Genomic DNA, 21,592 nt, shown 5'->3' with positions numbered 1-21,592 from the left:
GCCCCGCCGGAAGGAGCCCCGCCCCTGTCGGAAGCCGGAAGCGGAAGCGCCCGCGGAGGGGGCGGTGGGGCAGGCCGGACCGGCGGCGCGGGGGGGGACACACACCATGGGGCGCGGCGGCGGCACCTTCGAGCGGCTTCTCGGTACCGGTCGCGGCCTTCCCCTCGGCGCGGGGGGCGGGGCGGGAGCGGGGCCGGGCCGGGGGACGCGCCTCTCGGCCGGGCCGAGGTCCGCGGCGCTCGGCCTCGGGAGCCGGGGCGGGCCCGGGGCCGGCAGGAGCCGGAGCGGCGGGTCCGAGGTTACCGAGCGCCCCGGGGCGCCCGAAGGGGAAGATCTGGCGCGTTCCGGGGAAAATCGGGATTTTTATCCGGCAGCGCTCGGGTCTGGGGCATCGCCGGCGCCCGGGGGAGCTTTCCCGCAAACACACCAGCGGTTGTGGAGCGGAACCGGCATAAGCAGAAGTGCTTAAAGCGGCCTGACGGGTTTATTCCTTGCAGATAAGGCTACGAGCCAGCTTCTGCTGGAGACAGACTGGGAATCCATCCTGCAGATCTGCGACATGATCCGTCAGGGAGATACCCAGTAAGTGCTCTTTGGCTTTTGGATGCGCTACAGGCGCAGCTCTTCTTGTCTTTGCAAGACGAAGCGTGAGGGTCTTGGACCTGTCAGCCTGCGGTAGCACGCGTCTTGTTATCCCCTTCTAGAAAAGCGTTGGAAAGGCAGTACAGTACACCCCAATGTGTTGAGGTGCTTCCCTGACCGCAGGAGTTGCGGGTTATCTCTGGCCTGAAATCCTCGGAGAAACTCAAGCTTGAGCACGCTTATTCCTTCTCTTCCCAGTTTGCCGCAGGGGAATCGTGTAGACCATGAGCGAACTGTACCCTTTTGTTGGGGTGGGGGTTAGCGGGTTATCAGCAGCAGGCGGAATCTCTGCTCAGATTCCTTATTACCTGAGGATGTGTGCTCTCTTTCCTTACCCAGAGCAAAATATGCCGTCAACGCTATCAAGAAGAAAGTCAATGACAAGAATCCCCACGTGGCACTCTATGCACTGGAGGTAATGTCAGCACAAACCGCGAGCACTGCAGGGGCCTGGTTCACAGGCCGGGGAACTTCCCGTCTTTTATAAGCTTGCCTTCTGGGCTACGCAGTCTGCACAGTGTTCCCTGCCCTGCTCAGGGAGCGTTGGAGTTGCGGCTTGGAGTTTGCCTCCTCCTGGCTCTTTCATGATGGATCAGCAGGCCATAGTTTTCATTCTTTAATTCTGTCTCGGAGTTAGGAACGGACAAAGCTGGAACTTGAGACACTGTCCCTGGGGGTCTGTCTCTACGTAGCAGAGGTACAAAGGCCACCTTGCAGTTGAAGCATAGCTTACTCTCCAGGGTGGTGGCGTGGATTTCTCTGGCTTGGCTGATGCTACCCTAATGCGACTCAGTGCTGAAGTAGTGCCCCCATCTTGGTGTGCTGGCTGCAGTAACCTGTAACATGTGCTGGGACTCATTGCAGGCCACAGAGAAGGAAGAAAGCGGCGGGCTAATAGTGTCCTTTGCCCTTGCAGGTCATGGAGTCAGTGGTGAAAAACTGTGGCCAAACAGTCCATGACGAGGTGGCCAATAAACAGACTATGGAGGAGCTGAAGGAAATACTCAAGGTAAGTATATCTTATTTTACCATCGTTTTTGAATGAGGTTGGAAAAGAAGCAGCTGCAGGAGAAAATATGCATGTCCTCTCTTTCATTCCCTTTGTGTAAGGAACAGAAGGGAAGCTGTTTGGAAATGCGTTTCAGAAAAGAGCAAACTGTATTGTGTGGTGTGAAGGGATGAGTGTAGGGTGCTAAGGAGTGCCTGCTAGGGAGAGAAGATGTCCTGAGAGCAAAGGTAGTGTTTGGCTATGTTGTGAAGTGGGATAGGCATATGCTGCAAGGCCTAGACCGTTTCATAGTAAATGCTCCTGGCTGCAACACTTTGCTTGGTTTGAGTCGGCAAAGGAAAACAGAGGTGATGGTCTGGCAGTTGCACCAAGGACCTGAGCAGCAGTGAGGTGAATTCCCTCCCATAGTACAGTATGAGACACGCAGGAAGGTGAGCAGCAAGGTAAAAACTGGCAGAAGCTTCCTCTTTATCGTGGCCGTTTCATTGGCCTGTGGAATTGTTTGAGGAGCTTTGTAGGATGTAGACCTGGCTGTTTTCACTGACAAGCTGTTGTCACAAGCTGTCGCTTGCCAGTTTGTTGTAACGTGATGCCTGCAGGAGCTCCATGTGTCCTTGGACTGGGGACTTCCACAAGTGAAGTGGAAATAGGAACTTTGTCTCCAGCTCCCAGCCCCGGAACAGCAATGCCCAGACAAGAGCTTGTGGGAGTACTGCTATTCCTTCCTTGCAGCCTCCATCTTCTGCCAGAAATAGATGACCAGGTGACCCAGATATTTGGTGAATGAGCTGTTCGAGTCCCATCATCTTGCACACTGTAGCAGGGTGTCTCTCTCCTGTCACCGTCCTGCTAGGGCTGACTCAGTCTCTGTGCAGGATGTTCTGCTGAGATTGGAACACTGCCACGATGTGACGGACAGGTGTAGTAGTGCAGCCACTCCGAGCACTGAGGAGACCAGATAAGATCAGGTCAAGAGATTTTGTGGTTCTCTCCAGTCCTTGTCTGCCTCGGTAGTTTCATAACTGCCATGGACCCATTCTCATCCTACACTTGGAACTTTGCTGCTTGTGAATGTCCAGTGCTGGTAAAACAGTCTTTGTTCTGATGAGGTTCAGGGCTGTGACATTTGTGGAATGCAGGATTTTGCCAAATCTTCTAGAAGTTTGGAGCTCCAGGAATTGTCAGTAAGTGACATTGTGTGGGCCGAGCTCTCGGCTGAAATAGGAGCTTGACAATGCTCCTCTGGTTCCCCGGGGATTTCTGGAGCAGCCGGTCATGTGAATGCGCGATGACTTGGTCAGCTGATGACAGAGCTGCTCTCAGAGGCTGGCTGGGATAGGAACAGGCTTGCCAAGTTTCCTCTGGCTCCTTGAACTGTGATACAACCACCCCTGCCTCCAAAGGGCAGGCTTCCCAGCTGTCCTTTCTGCGTCACATCCCGAGGTAGCTTTACGTATTCCTGGGCAGGAGTCTCAGGGCTGGAGGTGCTGACAGCCTGGCACCGATACCCTCCATTTCTGAGCTTGTGGTGCCCTGTCAGTTCTCGGGTGAGGCCAACTGTGCTGTTCTGCCCAGCTGGGTAGCTGTAGGTCCCTCAGTTTTCTGGGTGCAGGATGAGCAACTCTTGTGAGGAGGTGAACAGAGATGTTGGGCAGGCCAGTGCTTGTGCCTGCCCCGGGGAGTGGCTGAGCAAGTCTCTGTGGGCGTTTGCTCAAAGCATTGTAACCGCACCCTTTTTCAAGTTGGTCTGTGCTGCTCTGAAGGACATTTTCTTGTTTGTGCTGGAGGGGGGAAGTGGGGAAGCTGAAGGAGTATGTAGTCCTTGCCGCGAGTTGTCCTTATTGCAGCTTTCTGATGGCTCTTACCTTGCACAAGTACTCTAAAGTCTCTCTTTCCCTGAATGGTATTTCTGGCTCCTCTTCTGGGGGATTCACACAGTCCTTTGGGTTTCAGGGTCTTCTTCTTAGAATTTTTTTTTTTTCCCCCCCTCCCTGTCTGTGCAGAGGCAAGTGGAGACAAGTGTCCGCAGTAAGATCCTGTACCTTATCCAGGCCTGGGCTCACGCCTTCCGCAATGAGCCCAAGTACAAGGTGGTGCAGGACACCTATCAGATAATGAAGGTCGAAGGTGAGGACTCTGTGGGCAAAGGTGGGTGGACAATTGGCCAAGCAGCTCTGCTCTGGAGGAGCCTTGCAGGAGAAGGAATGGGTGTCAGGACCCTGCCTGGTGTTAGCAAATTCTGGACTTGCAGTACTGAGCTTTTTCTTGGTGCCCGATACCCGATGAACCTCTTGGAGTGATTGAATCCTGCTGCAGAGAGAGGACAGCCCCGTTGTCCCAGGATCGGGGGCTGCCTTGCTCTGGGCCTCCAGCCCAGCTAGCAGCTAAGGGTTGGCAGTGAGACCTGAAAAGCAGGAGCTGCAAATGTTCTTCAAGAAACTGGCAGCAAATCAGTGTGTCCTCTGGGAAGGGATTTACAGTGGGGCGGTTCCTTCCTGTCAGGCTTTCATTAGTACTGTAGGACGGGTCCACGCTGCCACTTTCTGACAGTGTCAGTATGGCACTTTCTCTCTTGTCCCGGGGATAGCAGTGTTTCCCTGTGAGGGAAGGGATGCGCTGCTGTCTCTGCCTCTATTTCTGTGCACCAGCACCTCCACAGGCAGTGGCAAAGCCTGGAGGTCCTGGTCCCCCGCCGAGCCGGTGTTGCCACACTCTTGACATTCAAGGGGTGAGACTCAAAGCCCTGCCTGCCTGTGCAGTGGGCTTTTTTCCCCCCATGCTGAGTGCAAGGTCTTGAGAAATAAGCCTTATCCAAAGGGCCCTGATGTCCCTTACAGGTGTGTAAGGGAAACCAATAGGGGATTGTCCTGTGCATTCGAGATTGTGGCTGAGAGCCCCGTACTTCACAGACAGCAGCAAGTGCTGCATGAGCATTGCCCTCTGGCCTCCTGCAGGAGGAAGATTGCTGTTAGTTGTGTCAGAGTAAGATAATGGTCAGGGCAGGCGTGCTGAGCTGGGTCTGACGTGTGTGGCTGGGATCTACGGCACAAGGCTGTAGGCACCACAGCCTCCCTGTGCCGGAGGAGCCCTTTCACAACGGGACATTCGCTTCTCCCACAGGTCATGTGTTCCCGGAGTTCAAAGAGAGCGATGCCATGTTTGCTGCAGAAAGGGTGAGCTTTGCTGGTGGGGAGGGTGTTGGCACTGCAGGACAGACCTTGCTCTCCTGTCCCCTTCCTACTAAACCTTCAGTTCTTGCGTTCCTCCATTTCTTGCAGGTTAGAGACCTTGCTGGGTACACAACTGCTCCCAGCTGTCACACGGGCAGTTCTGGGGTGGTGTACAGCAATTTAGCCTAAAACTACCAGGCGGAGGGGAGAATTGACCAGGTCATGGAGTTAGTCTCATCTTACCCTACTCAGTAGCCTTCCAGCAGCATGGCAGTCTGAACATGGCAGCAGGGCATTGCTAGAGCGATTGCTGTGCAGACACATTCCTAGAAAATCTCTTGCTGACTGGGAAAGCATCACAGTCTCTAGGAATATGCAAGGAGATAACTTGCGGGGATTAAAAATTCCTGTTGAGCTGCAAATGCTTCCAGTCTCCCCAATTCATGAGAGCGCCTTGGTTAGCTGTAGGAGCTCCTGAAAGGTTTGGTGGAGACACTTTCCTCGAGGCCTTCCTCCCCTCCTTACACAAACTTCCTTAACCCTGACAGGCTCCAGACTGGGTTGATGCTGAGGAGTGTCACAGATGTCGAGTGCAGTTTGGTGTTGTGACACGGAAGGTGGGTGCCACTCCTGCCCCTCTGGGTTCCCTGGTCCTGCACAGCCCCCTGGGACTTGCAGGACTCCCTGAGCCTGCGTGGAAGTGTGTTGGGGCTGGACCGCATTCCCTGGCCTCCGGCAGGGAAGTGCCCGGAGTGTCTGAGTGATGTTGTCTAATGGCAAAGGAGTGTCTTGCTACTGCACTGATGTCTCCCACCTTTTGCAGCATCATTGCAGGGCCTGTGGGCAGATCTTCTGTGGCAAATGCTCCTCCAAGTATTCCACCATCCCCAAGTTTGGGATTGAGAAGGAAGTGAGAGTCTGCGAGCCCTGTTATGAGCATCTCAACAAGTCAGTACCCTTTGTGGTGTGTTTCTTTGCCTGCAACAGCTGGGACTGTGAGGGGAGAAGCTTGGCATGGAGCCACCTTTCTGCAGACCAGAGCGAGGGTTTCCCGAGCTGTGCAGGCTGGGCTGGTTTCCCTTCCTTCCAGGGAATGGGGTTTACAGCTGTAGTGTTGTGCAGAGCTGGGGCTCCAGTGCAGAAGAAGGAGTGCTCAGTCTGCACTGTCACCTCTTTCTGACTACAGGAAAGCTGAGGGTAAAGCTGCTGCCACCTCTGAACTGCCCCCTGAGTACCTGACCAGCCCCCTCTCTCAGCAGTCCCAGGTGAGTGGCTGCCCTGTAGGTGATCTAGTGATCCTGACACGCTTGTTGATCCCTTTGTTGACCGCCTCCTCATCTTTCTTCTTGCAGCTGCCTCCAAAGCGTGATGAGACAGCTCTGCAAGAGGAGGAAGAGCTCCAGCTAGCTATTGCCTTGTCTCAGTCAGAGGCCGAGGAGAAGGAGAGAATGGTTTGTGTCCTGCTTGGCATGTGGGAGTGGTTGTTGCCATACAGCCCAGATGTGCTGGGCATCTCCTAGCTGCGCGGTAACAGATCTGTAGGTGCGTCCTGGCGTGAGCGAGTCACTGGGCCTGTGGAATGAGAAGGTGAAAGCAGAGCCAGGCACATTCTGTGTCGCAGTCCCAAATCTAGGAACCAGGCTGTGCCCAAGCTGCAGGCCCTGGGGCACGCTGGCCTGCGGGAATTGCTCAAAGTGTGAGGCTGGGTCTGCTGGCTGTGCCTGACCATGTCTAGGAGCCTTGTCCACGCAGTGTGCCCAGTTTGTTGCTGACTGGGTGATTTGGAGGAGTCTGGACAGTCCCTGAGTCAACTGTTTTTCTCTTTTCCAGAGGCAGAAAACAACCTACTCCATGTACCCGAAGGCTGAGCCCACACCTGTCACATCATCAGCTCCCCCGGTCAGCACGCTCTATTCCCCACCCGTGGTACGTTCACGGGAGCCCCTGAATGTGAAGTGGCTGGACGCAGACCCCTTTCCTAGCCTGAGTCTGCCCTGCTTGGGTCAGATTTAATTCCTGTTCTGGGAGAAAAGATATGCCCCGTTCAGTCCCTTGCTCCTTCACAGCACTGCTGTGTTTTCAGCCAGCATTTAGGTGCCTCCGCTGCTTCCCATAGCTGCAGCATGTGTCTGGCTGAAGGAGACAGCTGTCCTTTTTCAGTCTCCTGCTGGTGCTCAGCACTGGTGGTTGTGCATGGCCAGGTCCGAGGAGGACGTCTGTGTGGGAGCTGTGGGTCTGTGGTTTCTCTGAACTGGATTTCTCTGTCTGTCTCTTTCCAGAATTCCTCTGCTCCATTGGCTGAGGACATTGACCCGGAGGTAAGGATCCAGGCCTTACTAGTCCACGGCACAGGCTCACTCCCAGCGGGGCTGTGATGCTCATCTTCCTTCTCTTTCTGGCAGCTGGCTCGGTACCTGAACCGCAACTACTGGGAGAAGAAACAAGAGGAGGTTCGCAAGAGCCCCACCCCGTCAGCACCTCTGTCCCTCACAGAGCCAGCTGCTCAGCCTGGGGAAGCCCACCCTGCCCCACTCGGTGTTGTTGAGGTAAGAGGGGGCCTGGACCTGTGTTTGGCAGCTTCTGAGGGGTGAGAAGCGCCCAACTCCTTCGTTCAGCCCAGTCACGCAGCTCCGCAGGCTTGCTGCTGGCGCTCGACACAGCAGAGTTGAGGCTGACTGGCTGCCCTGTCCTTCCAGCAGCAGTACCAGAACGGCGAGTCTGAGGAGAACCACGAGCAGTTCCTGAAAGCACTGCAGAATGCGGTCACCACGTTTGTCAACCGCATGAAGAGCAACCACATGCGGGGCCGCAGCATCACCAATGACTCTGCCGTGTTGTCCCTCTTCCAGTCCATCAACAACATGCACCCCCAGCTGCTGGAGCTGCTCAACCAGCTGGACGAGCGCAGGCGTACGTGGGAGCTGCCTGGCCATGGGCAGGCATCCTGGCGAGGAGTGGGTGGCTGCTGGGGTTTCCCCCAGCGCTGGGGTTCGGAATTCCCATGACACAGCCTCTCTGGACAGAAGCCAGCACGGTGTGCTCTGCCCCGAGAGGGTCCCTGAGGCTGTCCCTTCCCTCCCCAGTGTACTACGAAGGCCTGCAGGACAAACTGGCCCAGATCCGGGATGCGCGTGGGGCTCTGAACGCGCTGCGGGAGGAGCATCGGGAGAAGCTGCGCCGTGCAGCGGAGGAGGCAGAGCGCCAGCGCCAGATCCAGCTGGCCCAGAAGCTGGAGATCATGAGGCAGAAGAAGCAGGTGAGGCAGGGAGGTGTTTCCAGGGTATTCGGGGCTGCATCAGCCAGCAGGCCTGCCTGCACCTTGGGCCAGCCCAGGGCTGGCAGGGATGGCTGTCCTGGCAGGAGGGGATGCTGCGGTGTCCTGGCTTCTAGCCGTCACATCCCTGTTTCCACAGGAGTACCTGGAGATGCAGCGTCAGTTGGCCATCCAGCGACTGCAGGAGCAGGAGAAGGAGAGGCAGATGCGCCTGGAACAGCAGAAGCAGACCATCCAGATGAGAGCCCAGATGCCAGCTTTCTCGCTGCCTTACGCCCAAGTATGGCTGCTGGGCCAGAGACCCTCCTGCCAGGTCTCGGGACGTGGCCTAAAGGTTGTTTTTCTTCCCTCAACAGCTCCAGGCCATGCCCGCAGCCAGTGGGGTGATCTACCAGCCTTCTGGGCCCACCAGCTTCCCTGGCACCTTCAGCCCGGCCGGCTCCGTGGAGGGCTCTCCCATGCACAGCGTATACATGAACCAGGCAGCACAAGGGGGCACGGGGCCGTACACCGCAATGCCCGTCACAGGGACAGGTACGTCAGCCAGCTGATCCCAGGCGGGTGGAGGCTGAGCGCAAGGTGGTTGCTTCAATCTCTGCCCTCTGCGCCCCAGATCCCAGCATGGTGAACGCCTACATGTACCAGCCGGCGGCAGGCAGCGGGCAGGCGGCTCAGCAGGGGCAGGCGGTGCCCACCACCACCCCGGCGTACTCGTCCTACCAGCCAACTCCAACACAGGGCTACCAGGTAAGTGAGGGAAGAGCAGCTTGCGGCCGGCTGGGGCATTCTGCAGGGCTGGTGCAACTTGTCCCAGCTCAGTGATGGGATCTCCGAGTGGGAAGGAGAAAGGGCTGGTTGGTCCCAGATGTCTGGATCTGCTGCTGCTTTTGCTGTGGGAGCGGGTTGGGGCTCCCCATGGTGCAGAGGGAAGACGACACCCTGGTTCTAGCGGAGCGGGGAGAGCCCTGCCGCTCCTGGGGCCTTGGTTTGAGATGAACCATCGCTGCCTGCACCCCCTCTCACCAGCCTCTCCTCCGCAGAGCGCAGCCTCGCAGTCGCAGAGCATCCCGGCCATCTCTCAGGCCCCCCAGTCGGGCGCCATGGGCTACATGGGCAGCCAGTCGGTCTCCATGGGGTACCAGCCCTATGGCATGCAGGTGAGCACTCCCTGCCGCACGGGCCCCTTCTTGGGTGCTAGGGGGGGACGAGGTGTGGGTGGTCTCCAGCCTGTGCAGCCTTCCACGGTGGCAGGGAAGGGGGAGGCCTGGAGGAGGCTGTGGGCCTTCACCTCTGCCCTGTGGCCGCTGTGCATCCCCCAGCCCCTCTGACGACCACCCCCTCGCCCTCGCAGGGCCTCATGTCCGCCCTGCCGGGCCAGGAAGCGGCGCTGAGCAGCCTGCCAGCCCAGCAGTCCTACCTGCCCGGGCAGCAGCCCCTCTACCAACAGGTGAGTGCTGCCGGCCCGGCCCGGGGCAGGAGGGGGCTTGCCACCCTAGAGGGGTGCGTTCGCTAACGAAGCCGCCTCATCTGTTCCAGATGGCACCTGCTGGAGGCCCCCCCCAGCAGCAACAGCCCCAGCCGGCACCCGCCCCTGTGCAGCAGCCCCAGGGCAGCGGAGAGGCCCAGCTCATCTCCTTTGACTGATCTCTGCCGTGGGGGGGGGGGCGGGGGGGGAGCCCGTGTAACACTACTCTACTCTTCATCCGGAATCACTTCTGCACTTCACCTACTCCTTCTGCCCCCTCAGCCCCCTCCCACCCATCCCACCTCCCCACTCTGCCCCCGGCCCGGGGGACCACAGGCTCCCGCCAGCGGTGCTGGGGCCGCAGGAGCGCAGCCCTCCCTGCCGAGACCCGGGGCTGCGGTCCTGCCCCGCCGCCGTCGCCGCCCCTGGAAGCCCGCGGGCCCCGGCCTGCGCCGCGGGGCTGGGGGCCCTTGGCTGGGCCGCCCGGGGTGGGGGCCGCCGGCCCCCCCCCCCCCGCTCCCCGTCGCCTCGGGCACCGCGCTGTCCGCCGCCAGCCTGGCCCTGTCCGTCCCGTCCCCTTCCCCGCCAGCGGCCTCTCCCCTCCCTGCCCCGGGGGCCCCCCCGCCGGGCCGGGCCCGACCCCGCGGCGCGGCCGCTCGCTCCTCGCGGTGGGGAGGGGGTGTGTGGGGTGTGAACCGAGCGCGAACGGTGACAATAAAGTGTTCGGAACGAGCCGGGGCCCGGTGTGCTTGGGGGGGGGGGGGGGGGGCCGCCCCGCCGGCGGCCGGGGCCTACCGGAGCGAGCGAGTGCCGGCGGACCCGGCGGCTAGAGCGCCGCCGCCTCCCCGCCCCGCCCCGGCATCGAGAGGAGGCGCCGCGGAGCCTAGAGCGGCGCGGCGCGCGCGCGGGGGCCGCCGGGACCATCGAGCGCGGGGCAGAGCGGCGCCGTGTCCTCTGCGGCCGCCATGCTGCCCGCCGCCCGCGCGCTGCCGCCGCGCCTGCTCCGCCGCCCGCCGCCCGCCTGGCGCTGGGCCGCGGCCGGGCCGCCCGCCGCCGGCCTGCGGGCGCTGGGCACGGGCCGCGCACGGCGCTCGGAGGCGCTGGCCGGGGCGCCGCTGGACACGGCCGCCAAGGAGTACTCGCCCAAGGTGCGGCAGCTGGTGCGGGACATCGCGGGGCTGACGCTGCTGGAGGTGGCCGACCTCAACGCGCTCCTCAAGGTGGGTGGCGCGGGGCGGGGCGGCCCGGTTCGGCCCGCTTCGGCACGGCACGGCCCGGCCCGCGTGCGCCGCCTCACCGGCCGCCGGTGCCGTTGCTCTTCCCGTAGGAGACGCTGAAGATCCCGGACGTGGCGGTGATGCCGGCGGCGGCCGCCTCTCTCCAGCCCTCCCAGGCGGCTCCGCAGGTACCGGGCTCTCCGGGGAGGGGCCGGGATTTGGGCCCCCGGGGCTCCGTGTCGGTCTCGCGGGTCCCCACGCGTGGGCGGGGTGGAGGGCCGCGGGGCCCGGGCGGGTGTCTTCACCGAGCTCTGGCTGCTTCCAGGAGGAGGAGGAGATCCCGCTCAAGAAGGAGAAAACGCATTTCACCGTCCGGCTGACGGAGCTGAAACCTGCTGACAAGGTGAAGCTGATCAAGGAGGTGAAGAACTTCGTGCCGGGAGTGAACCTCGTGCAGGTGAGGAGGGGGCTGCCCGAGGCTCCGGCCACCCGCCGCGTCGCCCCTGAGCCCAGACGGCTCCTGAAGCACGTTGTAAGCGGCGGGCTCGGTTCTCTGTTCAAAAGGGAGCCTGGATTTCTGTGTTTAGGAGAACAGTCTGCTTGTGCGCACACCTCGGTGCAGAGACGCGGACAAGGTGTAGAGCAGGAGTCGTTTGCGTCTGTTTGTCTGGCCTTCTTTAGGGAAGGCTGTTCCCTCCCAGCTCTGCTGTGTGGCCAACAGCTGAGCCCCTAGCAGGAGCGGTGAGATGAAGAAGGAGGCTCAGAGCAAAGACCTCAAAGGCCTCTGTGCCGCTCTCACCTTCTCCAAATCTAAGAGCTGCCATGAGCCTCCCTGAAGACCTCAGGAGTAGCCGGGGTTCCTCACTGCAGCTGGATTTGGCTTGCCTTCCCCCTGTTTTTTTCGAGACCAATGTATTTCTGAAGTTGGGCAGGTTTCTCTAATTCACACATCCTGTAATCCATGCTTCCAATGCTTTTCAGAGCTCTTCTTTTTGTAGGTGATGCCTCCTCCTTCTTCCTCGGAGGAGACGGGTCTTTCACAGTCCTGTGCAGCATCTGAGCTCATGGCCTTGAGCTGCGATGTAGGCTCAGGACAAAGAATGGGTGATACAGCGGCTACTGCAGAAGCATTTAACATGCTTCGGTTCTCCACCGGGTGATGCTTTCATGTCTTGGGGATAATAGCAGCACTTTCTGTTTATGCAGTTGCAAGGAAGAAATGTTGAGTGTTGTAAAATCTGCTCTTATTTGTAGCCCAGGATATCAGAAGGATTTGTAGAAAAGCTTCCGACCCATTCATATTTGTATATTGGAAAGCAAACAATTTGGTGACAGAGAAACCGTGGTAGCGAGATATGAGTTTTGTTGGCCCACTGGGATAATTAACTTGCTATCAGCTGGGTTACTCTGGCAGTTGTTTATCCGTTACCAGTCCCAAGCAAACATTAAACAACCAAAATTCCGTAACGGACATGATCAGCGGATAATTAAAAGCTGTCTGGAGAACTGATGCTAAATCAACTTGGCTTAGCACGTGGAACCTGTCAAACAAGCTGGTTACCGTTCCAATGCGGTTACAAGGTTGGTAGCTGCAGGTTACTGGGGGTAAACTTTGTCAAGTGTGACTTACCTGACCTGGTATTTTGGTTAAAACACACACACAAACAAAACAAACTGCTGTGGAAGGTTGGTTCTGCCTAAAGAGGTTGTATTCAAAGTGTAGCTGATACATTTTTGTTGTAAATTTTATTGCCATCTGGTTGAGGTGTTTTTAACGAGATTTGCAGGGAACCTGTTCTTGGCCTGTGGGGCTGTCGGTGGTTTGGAAGAAAGCATTGCTAGTAAAATCTTTGGACGTTGTGTGCTGATGTGACTCAAACAGGTCAGTCCTACGGGAACGACTGCTTGATGAGACAGGCACGTTGTCAGCACAAGCCGGACTCGAGTCCGTTTGCCCCACTGAAAGCATCTTCAGAGCCAGCCCAACAGACGCTTACCTCGCGTCTTCACCTGTCCTGGGCTGGCATTCTCGTATGCTCCGGCTGGGGTTGAAAACGCGTTGCCTCTCTGCCCAGCATCTGTTACGGTGCAGGTCCAGCTTGGCTCAGGCCCCGCTCCTTCTCCTGCTGGGCGCTCTGAACAGCTGCTTCCTCTGACCGAGGCTGCTTTAGAACAGAAGTTAAGCATTAGTGAGCAAGGATCTTTCATGAATAACCTTGATTGTGTTGCCTGTCCTCATCACAGCAAGCCAGAACAGGCTGCTTTCCAGATACTGTCCTGGGCTCTCGTGGGCGAAGGCATGCCTGCCCTGCCTGCACAGCTACGCCTTCTCGTCCCTAGCAAAAAAAGCATTTTCTGCCACCCTGGATACATCATTACTGTGCCCTATGTGAATTAAAACAGCAAAAGCTTCTTTCTGTCAGCAATGGTCAATCTGTTGGGTGCTAAATACCTGCAGTGCTAGATGGCAGAGAGCTGGCAGTGGCTTTTCACCGTAGGAACCTCCCCGGGCTTTGTTTTTAAGGAGCTGAATAGCTTTGTTGCTGCTGCTTAGTGTAAGAGCAAGAGCATCTGACTGCAGCAGGGGCTCAGCCTCCCTTCCCTTTTTATGGCAGTACTGCAGGAAGTCTCTTCACATCAGTTCCACAGCTTTTCAGTTTGCCTTAAATATCACGGTACTGCATAGTATCAGTAGTTTCGTATAAAAAGTCCTGAAAATACCAAGATTGTGTTGTCAAGCATAGTCTGTACTGGAGTTCTTTTTCAGCCGGTACAGTGGATTCCTGTACAGCGGTGTACAAACCCTGCAACAGCCTCTCCTCCCCGCTGGCAGAAATATGTGAAGCAAAACATTCGCACTGAAAAAAGTCGACCCAACGCAGGCCGGTAGCTGCCTTGGCAGGTTACCATGTGGTGGCTCTGCGTGCGTCCCAGGCACCTTCTCAGACCGGGGCTGCGCATCCTGGAGCACCGTGCACGTGGTGGGAAGAATTTACGGGCTATTACTCGCCGAAAAAGGTCTTCCAGGGCTGCAGTGGGTGTGCCGTCACTTGCAGTCAGGTTTAGATGTCTTCCGGCAGGATGTGCTGTAGTTCAAGTAAAAGTCTTGGGGTTTAGACCAGTCAGTGAGTTTTCCTGGTCTGCTTATGCAGAGGTCAGGCTCATGGCTCTAAATCTGTTAATCCGGTTAGTGAAAGCTAGTTTATAAGTCTCGTATTTTGTCCCTCCTGCAGGCAAAGAAGCTGGTGGAGTCCCTTCCGCAGGAGATCAAGGCTAACGCCTCCAAGGAGGAAGCAGAGAAGATCAAAGCGGCGTTGGAGGCAGCAGGAGGGACTGTGGTTCTGGAGTAGGCAGTGGCATCTCACCACGGAGGGACTGGCATGATGGCAGCCTTCCCTGCTGCCGCCTGCCCGGCTGCTGCCCGAGCCGGGGTCCGGATGTTTCCGACTGCGAGACGTCCCCTAGTCGTGCGGTGGGAACGTTCTCTCAAAGCGATACGAGAATGCTGTACGGTTCGGTGGGGCTGCTGTCTTGTTCTGGCATCGTGATGAACTCTACCTTCATAAATATCAAAAAAAAAAAAAACCAACACCAAAACCTGTAAAACGGTTCCGCTCTCCAAAATCAGCCCCGCCTGATTGTCCCCTGGGCTCCACGCGCCTACCCCCATACCGGCGCTGCCTATACCCACCGCGCCGCGCAGCAGCCCCCTTCCTCAAGCTGCGTTTTGGTGCCGCAGCCGTTAATCGTGCCCCGTTAATTAACGGGGAGAGGTGCCACCTGGAGGAGGGAGAACCGTGTCTCTGGAGCCTGGGGTCGCCGTGGCAGCGGCGCGGGGGAGCTGCCGCGACGACCCCGGGCTCGTTGCAGCGGCCCCCGTCCCCCCCGCCCTCCGCGCCGCGTCCGCTGCCCGGCTCCGGTACCGTGGGAAGGGGCGTGGCTTTATCGCAGAGGCGTGGCTTTGCCTCCGAGGAGGGGGCGTGGCTTATCGCGGAGCGGCGCCGATGGCGGAGCGGCGCGTGTCGCGCTGGTACTTCGGCGGCCTCGCTTCGTGCGGTGCCGCTTGCTGCACCCACCCGTTGGATCTGCTCAAGGTGGAAGGAATGGGGGGGGGGGACGGACGGGGAACCGCTTTTGGGGGGACGGGGAGCGGTTCTGAGGGGTCGGGGAATGGCAGCCCGGTGGGGGGGGGGCGGGCTCGAGGAGGAGGCAGGCGGCCGTGGGGCCCGGGGACACGGCAGTGGGGGGGGGGGCAGTTGTGGGGTACGGTGGTGAGGGGAGAGGGACGGGGGGACAGGGCTGAGGGGAGGCGGGGGGGCAGAGTGCAGGCGTGTGAGGGGACAGGTGTGGGGCAGAGGGTTCTGGGGAGCTCGGGGTGCCGGCCCTGGGGGCTGTGGGGGCCGTGGAAGACACCCCGGCCAACCCTGCCCAGGCTCCCGCGTAAGGCACGGCAGCGGCTCCGGGGCCTGCGGCGTTGGACACAGGCCCACTGGGCTCCGCGTCCTCGGGCCAAGATGTCACCTAGGCGCCTCGGATGGCCTGGCATCCCCGCTCCCGCACAAAGCGCGACGCGCGCAGCCCTGCGCTGCCAGCACCCGCGGACGGGGCGAACGCCAGCGCTGCCCGGAGCCTTGTGTGCCGGCCAAGCGGCGATGAGCCTGGCAGCCGGGCAGGCTGCGGAGGGGGAGCGGGGGGGTGAGCCCAGGCCAGGGCCTGCCATGCCCGGGGCCGTGCCCATGGGTGAGGCTCAGGACCGGCAGCCCCTTCCCACCCCACTGCACGGAGAGAGGGGAAGATGCGCCGGGCGCAGGCCCAGGAGAGGAGCCAGCAGCGCTGGCAGGGGGATGCCACTTCCCCGGTGCTCGGCCCGTTGCCGTGCCCGGCTGGCCCCGTCTGCCCAGCGGAGGCGGCTGGCAGCCCGTGGGGGCTCGCGTCGGATGCCCTGGCAAGGCGCTAAGAAGGGGGATTAGTCTGGCACACGCCTCTAGGTCTGCCTCTGTCTCTGAGCCAGCGTGACGGGTGTGACTTTTGGGCTGCCTCCCCACGTGCTATACCCTGCAGATGCGTAGCCCCTGCATGCCCCGTGGCTGTGAGCAGCCCAGGCCAGCCGGCTGGTTTTGCCAGCTGAATATTGAACACAGACCTGCCTTTGGCCCAGAGCTCCCCTGCAGCAGGGGCTGGTGCCAGGCATGGGGAAGCACGAGGGGCCTCAGGGTCCGGCAGGGCAGGGGGCCAAGGGCACTTCGCTGCACCTCTGGACCTTGGTCCCGGTGGGAGGCCGCAGCCAGCCCGGCCGGAGGGTGCTCGCGCCCCTGAGCCGGCACTGGGCAGCCACTGGCCGCCCACGGGGCTGCCTGCCCTGCGGCAGTGACCACAGCCCCGGCCAGCTCCTCCCCTGCCCGCCTGCCTGCCCTTCCTGCGGCCCTGGGATGGGCAGGCAGCGGAGCGCTTCCAGGCATGGCTCTGCCCTACCTGCCTGCCCGCCCGGTCCCTCTGTCCCGGCGTCCGGCAGCCACTCGCCCAGCTCCCCGACGTGCCACAAGCTCTGGTCCCTGTTGTCCAAAATCTGCGGCAGGCCCCTTCCCTGCATCCCCGCTGCTGCCCTGCACGGGAGACGGAGGCTGTTCCCAGCGTCCTGCTGCGTGTCCCACGCCCTGGCCGTGCCGGGGCTTCTGTAATGGGAGCCAGGCCTGGTCCCCCGCCAGCGGCACTTTGCTCTCTTTAATTTTATCTCCTCGGGCCTTTGACCCACACGTGATCTTCGCAGCATGGGGCCGGGCGGGTGCGCTCAGAACGTGCTCTGCCACTGGCCAACATGGCTCCTCCGACCCAGCCAGCCCCTGCAGTCCCACCGCCGCTTCCTCCGGTGATGGTGGGAAGCGTTGGGCTGCTGCGGGTGGCGAGGGTAGCGCCCGGACACCCGGGCTGTGCCTGGCTGTGGCAGGGAGCGGTTTGGAGCTGGTGAGCAGGGCTGCGGGGTTGTCTTCGGGCCTCTGCGATTCTTGTGGCTGGGGAGAAGGGGAAGTGACTTCTGGAGGCCTGCTGCCTTGTGTGGCGAGGGTGTAGGGCAGCAGGAGGTCATGAATTCACCGGCCCTGTCCTGGCCCCTCTGAGCAAACCCACACTGGTTGCTCGCTTGCTCGCTTTCCTGGCGGAGCAGGCGCTGCCACTTCATCGTGGGGCGTGCTGTTGAGGCCACCCAGCTGGGCAGGCGCCTGGGAGGGACCGTGGGCAGGCGCCTTGCCAGCCTCCACCCCTCTGATGCTGGGCTGGGCATGTTTACAAGTACTGCTCAGGTGTGGGGAGCCTGGAGCTGTTGGTGTTTGCGCAGAAGCTCCTGCATGAGTGCTAAGCAGTTACCTTGACGAGCACTCAGAGTGGCTGTCCCTGCTCCGCTGCTCTGCGTTCTCCTGTTTCTGCCCAGCCCCAGCACTGGACTGGTGCACTGATGCTGCCGGACTCTGCCCCAGGTCCACCTGCAGACGCAGCAGGAGGTGAAGATGCGGATGATGGGGATGGCGATGCGTGTGATCCGCACCGACGGCTTCCTGGCTCTCTACAACGGGCTCAGCGCCTCGCTGTGCCGGCAGGTGAGTGCCACCGTGCCCTGACGGCCTCTGGTCCCCCAAGGCCAGCACGGAGCTCCTGCCGCACGGCGCTGCCCACCCTGTCCTGCAGCTGGGCTGGAGCTGACAGGCTGCCCTGAGCCGCGGGGGCCGGGGAGGTGGGCACCCAGCGGGACACAGCAGCTCATTCTCCCTCTCCTCCAGATGACGTATTCCTTGACTCGCTTCGCCATCTACGAGAGCGTGAGGGACCGCCTGGGCCAGGGCAGCCAGGGGCCTCCCCCCTTCTACCAGAAAGTGCTGCTGGGTGCAGTGGGAGGTGAGTGAGGGAGAGGGTCCCTCAGCCCCGGACTCCCTCGGGCTGGAGGAAGCCCCTGACCTCAGCTCTTCTTTGGCTGCAGGTTTCACCGGCGGGTTCGTGGGGACGCCGGCAGACATGGTGAACGTCAGGTCAGTTCTGCCCGCGTCCTGGCGCTGCTGGTGAGGGAGGCTTGTGGCTGGTGTGTGGCAGCAGTTGGGACGGTGGGGCGCTCCCCATGCTCCTGACTTCGCTCCTGACCAGGCTGCCCCGTGGTTCGCGGCCCAGTCCCGGCAGGCAGCTCTGTACCCCGAAGGACCAGCGTTGTTCTGCCATTCAGTGTGACAGCTCTGGGCCCCAGCCCCTGTGTGGCCCTCCGGGGGGGTGTGGGGCTGGAGGCAGCTTTCTTGTCCCTTTGCAAACAGGCGACGCAGTCCGTCTGCTGGGCCGCTGCCCTGAGCAAGGGCAGGCTTGCCCCGGGTCCCCGGTGCTGGGGGGGGGGGGTGGACAGCGGGGCACTGGCCCCCTCCTCAGCCCATGGTGCTCTGCCTTCCAGGATGCAGAACGACGTGAAGCAGCCTCCCGCCCTGCGGCGCAAGTGAGTGGGGGGCCAGGGCTCCCGGGGGGGCTGGAGCAGCGGGGCAGGGGGTCAGGGGGTGCCAGGGCTCCCGGGGGGGGGCCGGGGCAGGGGGTCAGGGGGTCGGGGGGTGCCAGGGCTCCCGGGGGGAGCGGAGCGGGGGGTCGGGGGCTCCCGGGGCCGGGGGTCCGTATGGCCGCGGGGGGGCAGCACCTCACCGGCAGCACGGCACCGTGCCCGGGGGCGGCGGGGCCGGGGCCGCGGCCCCGGGAGCTGCAGCCACCGGCTCGGGGCGGCGGGGCTGCCGGGGTGCCGGGGAGCCTCGGACCCTGACACCTTCCCCTTCTCGCTCCTTCCAGCTATTCCCATGCCCTGGACGGCATGTACCGCGTCCTCCGGGAAGGTGAGGCCGTGCCAGCTGGGGTCTGGTGAGCCCGCCCGGGCTGTCCTCGCTGACACTCGGGCAACCGTGGCAGGACTGACCCGGGGAGCTCTGTCTGGGAGCTGCCGTGGGTGCTCGCTCGGCCGAGAGTGGCTGCGGGAGCCGAGGGACGGGCAGGGGCCGGCACCTCCGCAACAGCTGGCTGGGGCACGGGCCAGGCAGAGCCTGGCAGCCTGCCTGTCCTCCGGTGGAAAAGAGACCTGCCGGAACCGCTATGAAAAAGGGCAAGAGGGTGGAGCAGGTGGGAAGGGGAATGAACGGCAGCACGGAGGAGGTAGGGCTATTCGGAAGGATTCTCCTTTCCTGCGGCCTATTTGCTGTTGTGTGTTTTAAGCGCTGTTGTATGAGGAGTCTGGGACACAGAGCGGGCAGGGAGGAAGGGAGTGTGAGTGATGTCCCAGGACTGTGCTGATCCCGATCTGTCTGTCTGCAGAGGGCTTGAAGAAACTCTTTTCGGGAGCTACAATGGCATCCAGCCGAGGGGCCCTGGTCACCATTGGGCAGGTAGGACGGCTCTGCCAGGCAGTAGGTGCCCAGGCTAGGGACAGGGGTAGTCCCTGGCATGGCGAGGAGGGGGGACGTGTCACTAATACGCCGTGTCTCCGCAGCTCTCCTGTTACGACCAGGCCAAGCAGCTGGTTCTCGCGACTGGGTTGCTGTCAGACAACATCTTCACTCACTTCCTGGCCAGCTTCATCGCTGTGAGCAGGGCTGGGTGCGGGGAGGCAGGACTGGGACTGGGTTTGCCTGCGGCCGAGCTCAGGACCCCGGGCTGGGGCTGTCAGAGCTGCCTCTCAGGACTCTGATGAAGCAGGGCTGGGCACAGGGGCTCCTGTGAGGCTCCCAGCATGGGACAGGGCCCAGGCAGAGCTCTGGGTCTCTCCAGTGACCACGGCAGTCGCTGGCACCCGGGTCTCCTCCGTGAGCCGGAGCTGCTGACCCCCACTGACTCTTTCCAGGGCGGATGCGCCACATTCCTGTGCCAGCCCCTGGATGTGCTCAAGACCCGCCTCATGAACTCCCAGGGCGAGTACCGGGTGAGTAGCCCATCCTGTCCCATTTGTGCCCTGGCCTCTGCCTCCGGGTGCCTCCTCACCTCTCTCCCTCTCGCTCCAGGGTGTTACCCACTGTGCCATGGAAACTGCCAAGCTCGGGCCCCTCGCCTTCTACAAGGTACTTACCCGGGGATGCGTGGGGTGGGCTGGCAGGGTGGAGTGTGGGGAGACGGGGCCGGGCTGGGAGCAGAGGTTAAGGTGCGGAACAGTTCTGGGGTAGGAGCCTTCGGGGCTCTGCTGCCAGCAGCCTGACTGCTTCCTGCATCAGGCCTTCGTCTGCCAGTCCCCAGCTTGGCCCTGGAGTATTGTGAGCCTTGGCCTCTTCTGGGCTTGCAGCCTGGGTCTGGGCACCGCAGCAGCTGCCCTGTTGCACCCGCTGGGTTCCCCAATGGGAATGCAGGTATGGGCAGTGGTGCTCCAGCACTCGTTGGATGTTGCTGACCAGCAGACCCGGTCAGCTCTTGGGCCCTACGTGCCCGGGCTTGGTGCAGTCACCCATGTGTTCAGTCTCACTCCTGGGAGGGCCCCTGAAAAGGGGTTTCAAACCCGAGGTTTTTTCCAGATGCTGCCAGTCAGGCATTTTCCCTGTTACAGCCTGTCCGCTCATCTTCCCCAGGCAGCGTCCAACCCCCTTCTGAACCGGGGGCTGTGGGATCTGACCCGGGCTTCTACTGAGATTCTGCCTACGTAGTGGTGATGCCAGCACTGATGTGTTTGGGGGCAGAGGGGTTGATGCATGATGCTGAGATCTGTGTGCACAGCGATGGCTGCGGTGCCTCCCTCACCGCTGTGGCAGTCTCTGCCTGACACCAAGGTCCCAGCTCCTCGGAGCTCGTGCTGCATGCCCAGCCAGCCGCTCCCCCGTGCTTGCAAGCTCGTGCCGCTCCCCAGGGGTTGGGCTGCTGGGCACCCTTGGCCCTGACGGGGAAGCCCAGGGCCAGGCACACGCTGACTCTCCACCTTCTCGCTGTTCCCTTCCAGGGCTTCGTTCCTGCTGCCATCCGGCTCATTCCTCACACCGTCCTCACCTTTGTCTTCCTGGAGCAGCTGCGCAAATACTTTGGGATCAAAGTGATCACCTGAGTAGGAGGGACGGGTCCCTGCCTCGCCCCAGGGGGGTGAGCGTGGGGGTCACCGCTGAGATCCCAGAACCCCTCTCCGCTGTCTGGGGCCAGCGCCGCTCCCCCTACCCCTCGTCCCCACTCCTGTGCCTTGCCAGTGCCTGTGGCCAGCCAGTCCCGGTCTCCCCTTTCCTCTCTCACCCCCATTCTCAGCATCTCTGTTACCTCTGGGATATTCTTGGGCCTCTTGTCCCCTCTGCACTGTTGGTTTGGGGGTTTTTTTGCTGTCTTCCCACTGCCCTACTGGCCACGAGTTCTGCCCTTGCCTCCCTCAGCCCTGTCCCATATGGGCTGCCAGGAGCAGGACCACGCTGTCCTGGGGAGGACGGGGTATCCCGCCTTCTGGCTCCGTGCCTGGTCACAGAGCCCACGGGGCTGGGGGGTCCAGTGACCACACTGCAGCCGGGCCCGTGCTGGGGGCTGTGGGGCTGGCTCACTCCCAGCCTCTGCTGCCAGCAGCAAGGGGAGATGCAGGTTTGGCACAGCGAGGCCCTGTCCTCCCTTAGTGCCTCTGGCCCCACGTGCTCCTCTGCTGACCCCAGGGCAGCCTGGCATCCCCGCTCCACTTCCCAGCCTCCCCAAACACCCCCTGCTCCTGCTTGGCCAAAACTCACCAGCATCCGACGGCTGCTGGGCTCTTCAGGGATTGTGCCTCATACCAATGATGACAGAGAACGGACGCCGCGGGCGAGGGGCAGCCGCTCGGCCGCCCTGCCCTGCTGGCCAGGCACGGGATGGAGCCCTCCTCGCCTGCGG

The 21,592-nt window shown here is 61.3% G+C and overlaps 3 protein-coding genes across 7 annotated transcripts; all 3 read left to right on the top strand.

The window, feature by feature from the left end:
• The first annotated feature begins 30 nt into the window (after positions 1-30).
• On the top strand, positions 31-10,292 carry HGS (hepatocyte growth factor-regulated tyrosine kinase substrate). 3 transcript variants are annotated; one of them, XM_052808842.1, is made up of 21 exons: positions 31-143; positions 498-582; positions 982-1,057; positions 1,559-1,651; positions 3,655-3,778; positions 4,772-4,824; positions 5,370-5,438; positions 5,645-5,769; positions 6,008-6,086; positions 6,174-6,272; positions 6,652-6,747; positions 7,101-7,139; positions 7,224-7,367; positions 7,518-7,731; positions 7,905-8,077; positions 8,235-8,375; positions 8,452-8,629; positions 8,709-8,842; positions 9,136-9,252; positions 9,447-9,542; positions 9,632-10,292. In XM_052808842.1, exons 1-21 carry the CDS (start codon positions 107-109, stop codon positions 9,737-9,739), a joined length of 2,280 nt encoding a protein of 759 aa, XP_052664802.1. In that variant the 5' UTR covers positions 31-106; the 3' UTR covers positions 9,740-10,292. The 3 variants fall into 3 exon arrangements, with proteins under 3 accessions (XP_052664802.1, XP_052664801.1, XP_052664803.1); XM_052808841.1 differs by having other exon boundaries at positions 6,008-6,272; positions 7,521-7,731; XM_052808843.1 differs by lacking the exons at positions 31-143; positions 498-582; positions 982-1,057; positions 3,655-3,778 and having other exon boundaries at positions 1,584-1,651.
• Positions 10,293-10,510: 218 nt separating this feature from the next.
• On the top strand, positions 10,511-14,362 carry MRPL12 (mitochondrial ribosomal protein L12). Its single transcript, XM_052808858.1, has 4 exons — positions 10,511-10,780; positions 10,888-10,965; positions 11,103-11,234; positions 14,011-14,362. The coding sequence occupies exons 1-4, from the start codon at positions 10,526-10,528 to the stop codon at positions 14,125-14,127; spliced, it is 582 nt and encodes a 193-aa protein (XP_052664818.1). The 5' UTR covers positions 10,511-10,525; the 3' UTR covers positions 14,128-14,362.
• A 382-nt stretch (positions 14,363-14,744) lies between these two features.
• Positions 14,745-21,034, top strand: SLC25A10 (solute carrier family 25 member 10). 3 transcript variants are annotated; one of them, XM_052808855.1, is made up of 12 exons: positions 14,745-14,871; positions 17,248-17,367; positions 17,548-17,662; positions 17,745-17,793; positions 18,198-18,239; positions 18,578-18,621; positions 19,094-19,164; positions 19,269-19,361; positions 19,620-19,697; positions 19,777-19,833; positions 20,332-20,408; positions 20,697-20,879. In XM_052808855.1, the coding sequence occupies exons 1-11, from the start codon at positions 14,782-14,784 to the stop codon at positions 20,404-20,406; spliced, it is 834 nt and encodes a 277-aa protein (XP_052664815.1). In that variant the 5' UTR covers positions 14,745-14,781; the 3' UTR covers positions 20,407-20,408; positions 20,697-20,879. The 3 variants fall into 3 exon arrangements, with proteins under 3 accessions (XP_052664815.1, XP_052664814.1, XP_052664813.1); XM_052808854.1 differs by having other exon boundaries at positions 20,310-20,408; XM_052808853.1 differs by lacking the exon at positions 20,332-20,408 and having other exon boundaries at positions 20,697-21,034.
• The last annotated feature ends 558 nt before the right edge of the window (positions 21,035-21,592 follow it).

This window comes from Harpia harpyja, chromosome 14, assembly GCF_026419915.1.
Source record: "Harpia harpyja isolate bHarHar1 chromosome 14, bHarHar1 primary haplotype, whole genome shotgun sequence".
Classification (NCBI taxonomy): domain Eukaryota; kingdom Metazoa; phylum Chordata; class Aves; order Accipitriformes; family Accipitridae; genus Harpia; species Harpia harpyja.
The sequence above is the reverse complement of the archived record's forward strand: the minus strand, read 5'-3'. Positions and strand labels throughout refer to the sequence as shown.

Coding starts and splice junctions, on each gene's coding strand:
- MRPL12 (XM_052808858.1), top strand. CDS start 10,526: ATGCTGCCCGCCGCCCGCGCGCTGCCGCCGCGCCTGCTCCGCCGCCCG. Junction 10,781..10,887: donor ACCTCAACGCGCTCCTCAAG/GTGGGTGGCGCG, acceptor CTCTTCCCGTAG/GAGACGCTGAAGATCCCGGA. Junction 10,966..11,102: donor CCTCCCAGGCGGCTCCGCAG/GTACCGGGCTCT, acceptor GGCTGCTTCCAG/GAGGAGGAGGAGATCCCGCT.
- SLC25A10 (XM_052808853.1), top strand. CDS start 14,782: ATGGCGGAGCGGCGCGTGTCGCGCTGGTACTTCGGCGGCCTCGCTTCG. Junction 17,663..17,744: donor GCTGCTGGGTGCAGTGGGAG/GTGAGTGAGGGA, acceptor CTTTGGCTGCAG/GTTTCACCGGCGGGTTCGTG. Junction 19,834..20,696: donor GGCCCCTCGCCTTCTACAAG/GTACTTACCCGG, acceptor GTTCCCTTCCAG/GGCTTCGTTCCTGCTGCCAT.
- HGS (XM_052808841.1), top strand. CDS start 107: ATGGGGCGCGGCGGCGGCACCTTCGAGCGGCTTCTCG. Junction 5,770..6,007: donor TGTTATGAGCATCTCAACAA/GTCAGTACCCTT, acceptor TTCTGACTACAG/GAAAGCTGAGGGTAAAGCTG. Junction 7,140..7,223: donor CTGAGGACATTGACCCGGAG/GTAAGGATCCAG, acceptor TCTTTCTGGCAG/CTGGCTCGGTACCTGAACCG.